This window comes from Coturnix japonica, chromosome 15 (assembly GCF_001577835.2).
Source record: "Coturnix japonica isolate 7356 chromosome 15, Coturnix japonica 2.1, whole genome shotgun sequence".
NCBI classification, from domain to species: Eukaryota; Metazoa; Chordata; class Aves; order Galliformes; family Phasianidae; genus Coturnix; species Coturnix japonica.
In genome coordinates, this window is record NC_029530.1 from 7,801,668 (window position 1) to 7,810,152 (window position 8,485).

Sequence of the window (8,485 nt, forward strand, 5' to 3'; positions counted from 1 at the left end):
CTGCTTGTATTTATGGCTGTAACTGATTAATTTGTTGAAATTTACACTGCTTGGGAGAAGAGGAGCTACCCTTCCAGCAAATTAAACCAGTTCAAAATGGAACTTTATAGTTCCTGACAGGCAGTAAAGATACAGGAAAATACACCCTGAAATCATCACATTTCACAGAATGCCTTTCATTTCCATTTAGGACCTTAGGCACAAGTTCAGGAGCTAATCTTCAACAACCTAGTCTGGAGAAGTGGGGAGACCCACTGACAAAGGAGCTGTGTAAGGCAGTAACTAAATAAGATGCTTCAGCCCTTAATTAACAACATATGTATGTGTGTGTCTGTATGTGTGTGTATAAATATATATATATATATATACTACTTCCAGGGTAGGCCATGGGCATACAGCAGTAATTGGTATTAAGGACATAATTCACACTGCTTCAATAAGATATCGAGCACATTGAGATCATACAAGAGCAAAATATCAAGGTTAACTTACACCTTTTTCAGATGTTGTACAAGTATTCTGATTATCACAAATGTAACTAATATGATACATCTAGAATTACCTAGGAGACTAGAAAACATATGAACAAATCTATCCTTAAAAATAAATTCCACGGATATTTAAAAGAAAGCAGCTCACGGTTTTTAAAAAGTATGAGAAGTTCTCACTATGGGCTTTTAGCACACTAATATTTATTAAGCCATAGAAAAAAGGATCGAGAATTAAGAACTTACATGGTCTTTGAGCTAGCCCAGGTGCAGTCTGGATACAGCCACACGTAACAAGTTAGCAACAACAGCTAACTTTTCCTGCTTTTCTAATACATCAGTACAGAAGTATGGATGGAATCAATAAATCTATTTTAACTGTTAGGGGGAAAAAAGCAAGTCTGGGGACAAGATTTCAGTTGCTAGAACAGAGAGGCATTCTCTAAGAATAAATACTGCTTCTGCTAGAATTAAGAAAATACAAAATAACACTACTAGAATTTCCATGTGTACATATAATTAGGCAGTTAGCACTTCCAAACAAAAACCAAAACCAAAAAGAACGCTTTACAAGTTACTGTAGACAAAAGGAAATAATATAAAGTCTCTACACTGGTGTAAATCAACTAAAACACACTTTAGGAAACTCTATTTTACCTTCTTTCTTCATTTTTTATAATGTTCTTTGCTCGTTTGTTTTTAGTGTACAAGACATCTTCTCATTAATGAAATGTTTTAACTTATCAGTGCTATACTAAGTAACTCAGTCTTTGCTCTGAACAAAAGACAGGACAGCTTACGTAGAGATAATATTCCCCGAAGCAGCATTTTATTTTGTTTAATTCCAAAGCATTTAATTTAGAAGTCCGGCATCTCGGTCATCCATCTTAACATGGGCTAATATTGACATAGTGTTGTCAGAATACACAGACAACTAAACAGCCAAATAGTTTACAAAAAATAAATTCATGATTCTTCAAAACATCTGCAGAAGGTTACAAGTATCAAAACTCTTATGTAGATGCACTGCATTAAAATAAACTGTGCACATAAGTTAAGAGGCAAAAAAAAATTTGCTACCAAAACTTCACATTTCAAACAGTTTATTGTAAACTGATGAACAGGGCTGTCATTTCACATCAGCTTTAACTGTTTGCACTGACTGAAAAAAAATTGAAGTGGCTAGTTTACATCACATGCACAAAATGTACTGCTTAACAGAACAGTCAGCTCATTTCAAATGGCAAAAATTGTAAATGGAATCTAATCATCTTCAGTTGTTTTCCATTATTCTTTCCCATCTGTTCTAATCAACAGGCAAACTAAAAATGTCTCATTTAGTACATATCTTTCTGCACTGTTAAAGTGCAACTAAGATAATGAGGGCTAATCAACCAATCAATCCATCAACACCCACGAAGGCTCATCTGAAACTGCTTCTTGATAAAGTGGACAGCAAATCTGAACAGCTGTACAATACAGATATGCTTAGCACTAGACAGTTAGTGTGACTGTGGCAAGGTAATATTGGTGATGACAGGGATTGTTAAGTGGATGAAAGACAGATCAGAGGAAAGCTTTTCAATTATTGCCCTCTCCTGCTTCTTCATCTTGCTGGTCACTCGTCCACAGAGTGAGGTTATCTCGAAGTAACTGCATGATGAGAGTGGAGTCCTTGTAGGAATCCTCATTTAGTGTGTCCAGCTCTGCTATGGCATCATCAAAGGCTTGTTTGGCTAAAAGGCAGGCTTGCTCAGGAGCATTCTGGATTTCATAGTAGAACACGGAGAAATTGAGTGCCAGCCCAAGCCTAATCGGGTGAGTAGGCTGCATGTGCTCTTTGCTGATTTCAAAGGCCTCTTTATAGGCAGCTTCTGAGGCTTCCACAACACTGTTCTTCTTCTCTCCAGCCGCAACTTCTGCCAAATAGCGGTAATAATCTCCTTTCATTTTCAGATAAAAAACCTTACTCTCATACTGGAAGTCATTGCAGTTCTTGATCAAGTACTTATCAAGGAGAGCCAAAACATCATTGCAGACTGTCTCAAGCTCCTTTTCTATCTTCTCCCTATAGGCTTTAACCTTCTCCAGCTTCTTTTCATTCCCATCAGCCATGGTCTTCTGCTCTATGCTGCTGATGACACGCCAGGACGATCGTCTAGCTCCAACTACGTTCTTGTAGGCTACAGACAGCAGGTTTCTGTCCTCATTTGAGAGAGGCTCGTTCAGCTCAGTTACCTGCAAATACACACAAAGATCAAACTCAAAGGGTTTATCTTCAGAAATAACACGTTTCCTGCAACACCTCCATCATGAAATGCAACATTCAAAATTCCTTCTGGATCTCCCAAAAGTCCTTCTAGACAGAAAACAGTTTGTAACACCCAAACTTGAAAGCTGTTTCTGTAGTCAAGTCCCAAAGGAATGAAACTCCCCCCATTTCTGCTGTAATAGAATTACAAAGCACATTCACCAAGAAAGAGTGTTACAGGCTGGTGTAAAAGAAGCATTTGGAGGATTTACTTCGTAGAAGTCTTAGCTATAATTATGCAGACTACAAAGTTAATAATTTAAATGTACCTGGAATAACAGTTTTATGAATCTGGAACGCAGCACAGACACTGGAAACTGCTGCAGTTCTTGTATTTCTTTCCCATGCAGCTTTATTGTCATTCAACAGCAGAAATAAAGGCACTGCAGTCATTACGATTAAGCTCTGTGTAGTACAAAGCGAATCAGTGCTTCATACTGTCTTTCATTTACTGAGTGACCAATTACACAAATACAGAAGCAAGCCTGATTTCTGTTGACTGGTGGCTGCAGGCAGGTTTCAAGGATAGGATATAAAAGAAATTGCACAGGAGTGGAACAAATGAGGGTTATTTTTTATTTCAGAAAAAAAAAAAACCACCTGAATTCTTACTACTAAAGCTGCAGTAAGGGAAAGGTAGAACATCCATGACTGCATTTAGGCCTGTTTCACTTTGTGCTGATTAGAAAAAAGGCCTTTCAGACTTAAAGTCACTCAGATTCATTCAAATTTTGCAAGTTTACAAATGTGAAATTAAGTTCATAGGAATTAACTGAAAATCACAGCTCCATTACTTTACACACGCTTGATTACTTGCAGTGGAAGTCACTAGAATTGCAAGCACATGCACTTCCAATTGAAGATAAACCTATCATTGCTCATGCACTACTAAAATTAACTTCCTTCCAAAGAAGTGCATGTTTCCATGACACACAGTGTCTGCAGACAAATTTGCAAGCTACAAGTAACTGCCACAAATATTTACTCTTTTGAGACCAATGGTGTAATCAGTGTACTATCCAGTAAACATGGATCTTGCCAAGCCTGAAAAAACAACCGTGAAAATTAACTTTCTCAGAAAGGGAAATTACCTCCAATTGAGTTATCTCCAAAATACCTTTTCCCCACAGCTCTGGGAGCTGAACTCCCAAACGATACAACTGTGCCCACCCTGATACAATGACAGTCAACCTACAGATGGTAAATGCACAGAAATCACCTCAATTACAATTCTGATTGTATTGTCACAAGCTTATTCACAGCTTCTACGCCCCATCTTCCCAGACACAATCTCTACTCAGATCTATCTCTATCATCCTCTCTACTAAAGACATCAGTTCCCTCAGTATGTGAAGGCTCAGCTAAGGCCTTTTTATTCCCCCGGTTTGTTAGGACAGTGTGTTTTTACAAAAATTGAATTAAAAAAAAATATCAAACCCACCAAATCAATAACTACTTGGCCATTCCAGTGATGGACACCTAAACAGTACTCTGCAGTACCCAGCAAATGCCACAAGAACCATAAAAAAACCATCACGTAAACCTACATTTTCACTATGCTATAGCTGGTGTATTTACTTACAGAGATAGTTTATATCAATTTTCAAAATTTCATCCCATTTGACACAGGACAAAGTATAATCCAACAGCAGTACCATTAACCTTGAAAGAGTATTCTAGATTTTCTTCCTCGTCTATTTTCCCTCTTCACACATTATTCATTTTCAATTGCAGAAAACGTATCGACATCCACTCTGAAATGTTGATTCATAAACTCCATTTGTACAGGATACAGCACTTGCAAGAAATCAACCCCTCAAATGCCTTTCTACCTTTCTTTTCTTTCACCGTATCTGAATTACTTTTCAGATACAGTACAATTGAAGTGTCAGTACCATACCACTTCTGAGTGTAATTTATATCCCTTGGCAGAAGCTGTGAACAATGTAAAAACTGATAACCACTTTTCACATGAGCAGCACCCAGCAGGAGTGAAGGAACTCAGCATAACAAGAGTCATTTCCCACTTGTGATTCTTCCCATGGCAGAAGTTTCCAATGCTTACAGCAGAACTCTTTAGTGTCTACAGCCCTAACAAAAATGGCTACATTACAAGAAGGTAAAATGAAAGGAAAGCATTTGACCTTTAAGGAACTATCAATGGCTTTATCAATGTCAGAGAGATTGCAAATTGCATAAAAACTGATGTGTTTCTCTTCACGTGTTGGGATGACATAGAAAAGATGCAAAATGCTAAAGGAAATGTTTCTTGTTTTCCATTCCACCTACAGCATTAATTAGAGTGGATTATCCCTCAAGAAATGAACTTTTACTTTTTAATCTAGATATTTTTTATAAAGGCTATCAGGAAAAACAAGAGCACTTCAAGAAAAAGCTGTTTGTAGTATGACTTCTAAGTAGGACTAACTTCCTGACATGTAACTATACTTTCCTTATGCAAACACACTTCTGACACTAAAGTTTTCATCATCTTGCCAAGGACTGAAAGATAATGCCAGCTGACAGTACAGGCAATGACCTACTAACAGTTCACAAGAGTTAAAAAAATACTAAATAGTTTTGGTTTTATAGCGCTTAGAGATATCTCCTCCTCAGCTCTTTGCCTACAGGTGCTCTCATAGTTAAGAGAGAAAGAAATGAAAGTATATAAAAGAAATCCTGGCCACAACTCTGGGCTTCTCAGAGCAAAATTGATTTCCATTAGTGTGATCCCACATGGGCCATGTCAAGCCAAGTTAATTTTACATTGTAAACTCACCGAAACAATGGTTCTGTAACTGACAGCACACAAATGCACCGACAGGTCACCCAACAGCATCACTCTGACCCAGGTAAGCTGCATGTGTGTGACTGCACTTGTTCTGTTACCAAGAACACGTCTGTCAGAGCTTGGGCAAGTTCTTAATGAGCTGCTGCAGTAAAAGACTGTACCTGAGCAGGAAAGCCACATTTAATCATTACAGCCTGAGAAGGCTCATAATGAATACTGTTCATTATTTCTGAACAAACCAGATGAATTCATTTAAGCCAGAGCAGCACCCTGCATTGTGTTGCTTCAGGTATTTGGAGCTTTTTTGTTACAGATAGATTTACCATACAAAACCACAGTGGAAGTCATCTCATAGCAGGGAAGAAAGAACACTGTTCACATTAAAGCTCTATACCATGACTCCATATTCTAAGGGTGAAGAAAATGTTTTTCACATGACTCACTTTAAAATTACACACCTCACATAACTGAGATTCATCTCAATTTTAAATACCTGCTACATACTCTCACTAAAAAAGCAATACAGATTAAAGAACTATTACACCCTATGCCTTGGAATTAACACTGACTATAAGACTCAGTTCATAAAGTGTAACTGTTCAACTATTTAGCATTTATCGTCAACATTTATTTATTTATTGTCAATTTCTAGAACAGTCTAACACCAAAATTATTCAAGTTCCCAACCTGCTCAATATTTGTTCCAACAAGTGCTTTTAACACTCGACAATAAAAGTATGTCTTTCTCCACTGTGTCTGGAAGTAAATTTTTACCTACCACATAGATTACTTCAAACAGCTGGAACCTTAAAGTGGTACTTACTGCAGTGAGACTGTCACCACCCTTGGAAGGATGCAACTTGGGAGAGGCACTTTTACATATGCACGAAAATAATTTTCACTAAAGTCGTTGATTTATAACAGCAACTTAATTACATAGCTACTAAGAGAACTATATTTGTAAGTACAGATACAGAAATAGCACAATTCTAAGAACAAAGAGCAACAAAAAACGTGTTCTTTAAAGGTAGGTTCCTTATTCAGCTACCACTGCTGTATCATCCAGCTTTCCTACAGAAGACTGGACAGGGCTGAACAATGAGTGTTTCTCCAGTGTTATATCAACAGCTGATGTGACAGTCTCATCATGTTTTTTAATTCACTGTAAGTACAAATATGCTTTTGCTACAATAATCTTTGGCATTTTATGCTTTAAGAGCAACTACCGGGCTGCTGACAATATTCTGTACTGTAGAAACATGCTGATAAATACCTGGAGCTGAAATTAATCACTTGCATTTCCATTACACTGGAAATACAGCATTTTCACACAGCACCTTTAAAAAAGAATCAAATAAGTTACGTGAAGAAATATTTTAAAGAATCTTTTCAAATCAAAATATCCTGCATTGACAATAGATATCTGATAATAGATATCCGATTTACAATACTGGTTTCCTGTTGAAGGAAGTCTAACATCTGAGCGCACAATGTGCTTAAGCTCACACCTATAAAATCAACTCAAATCTTAAGAGGAAAGATTACATGAACAGCTTAACAGGAGGCAGCCACTGCCCTTTAGATTCACTTTAATTATATACATATATACACTATATACTATATATATATACACACACTATAGTACTATATATATACATATAGTACTTGTAGCATTTCATACATGTTAAAGACAGCTCACCTACAACGTTAGCAAGCTCCAAATTACAGAAGCTCATTATTATACTTCTTGCAAAGCAAAATGGGATTACAGAATAAGGCAATGAATGAAAACTGAACTATAGTTCAGTTTAATATGCCAAACACACACACACTAGTTACTTCTACTTCATATACTTCCTGATGCACAGCAATCATGTTCTTTTTGCTTCACATATTCAGGGAACCACATATATACTACAGGTCAGCAAAGGTTGGGGGAAAAAAAAGCTACCAGCTACAGCTAGAGATGGTGTCTTCCAGAGCAGCAGTGGATCTTAGGGATTTCTTGGTTGCATCCTTCAGAAATAGCAATGAAAAGCGTTCTTGAGATTAATTCAGCTGTTACTACTTCACTGTAGGTATCAGGAATTCTAGAATATCACTGAAACGCAGCTTATTTATGTTGACTACATTTAATATTGAGATACTCAGAAGCATTTGTGCTTCAGAACTAGATTGATGCTGGCATTTATTATGTCACTCTAAACAGTTACATTAAAAAGCAAGATAACACCTAATTCTTGCCTTCATTTAAGAGATGTAACATACATCACGCAGTCCCTGAAGACTTTCAGCAAGAATCAGCCTATGATGTGAACTTGATTTGCAGCTGCTCTCTCAAACCAAAATCCTCTCATAGCTTTAAGCATTACTCTCAAGAGAAACCAGGGTCCTCTTGGGGCCTTTTGGTATTCACAAATAACCCACCAGATCAACAAGGCTAAATCAGTTGCAATTAGATACAGCAAAGACACTGCTAAACATTTACCAGCATGAGCTTCAGAATTCAGATGTGCTTTGTTTTTTAAGAAGAGACACTAGACATGAAGTTTGGTCATTCTCCAGCTTTATTATGTACCAGTACAAACAGGTCAGTACAATTCATTTTCATCGCAGCTGTAGCTTAGTGTTAAACACATGTCAGTATTCAGACTGCGTAAGGAACGCACTGAGAATGTTACCCTACAAAAAGAGGCAAGAAGGCAACGTTAAAGCTTAAGAAACAGATTCTGCGTGCACCGAGCAGCTTCTATAACCGGATGCAATCACAGTTCCATCTTTGAATGGCAGCGCTCATGTCCGTGGGCCCTATTCGGAGCCTCTACGGCAGAACCCTCTAGAAAAGGAAGGGGCTCCTCCTGCCGCGCGGTGCCCAGCCCCAACCCCCTTTCTCCC

At 37.6% G+C, this 8,485-nt stretch overlaps 1 protein-coding gene across 1 annotated transcript in view; it reads right to left on the minus strand.

Moving 5' to 3' along the window:
• Positions 1-1,289: 1,289 nt before the first annotated feature.
• YWHAH (tyrosine 3-monooxygenase/tryptophan 5-monooxygenase activation protein eta) overlaps positions 1,290-8,485 on the minus strand; it is an 8,133-nt gene continuing 937 nt past the window's right edge. Inside the window, exon 2 of the mRNA XM_015878349.1 lies at positions 1,290-2,726. Within this exon, the coding sequence (XP_015733835.1) occupies positions 2,070-2,726 (657 nt within the window). The 3' untranslated portion in view covers positions 1,290-2,069. The remainder of the gene's footprint in view (positions 2,727-8,485) is intronic.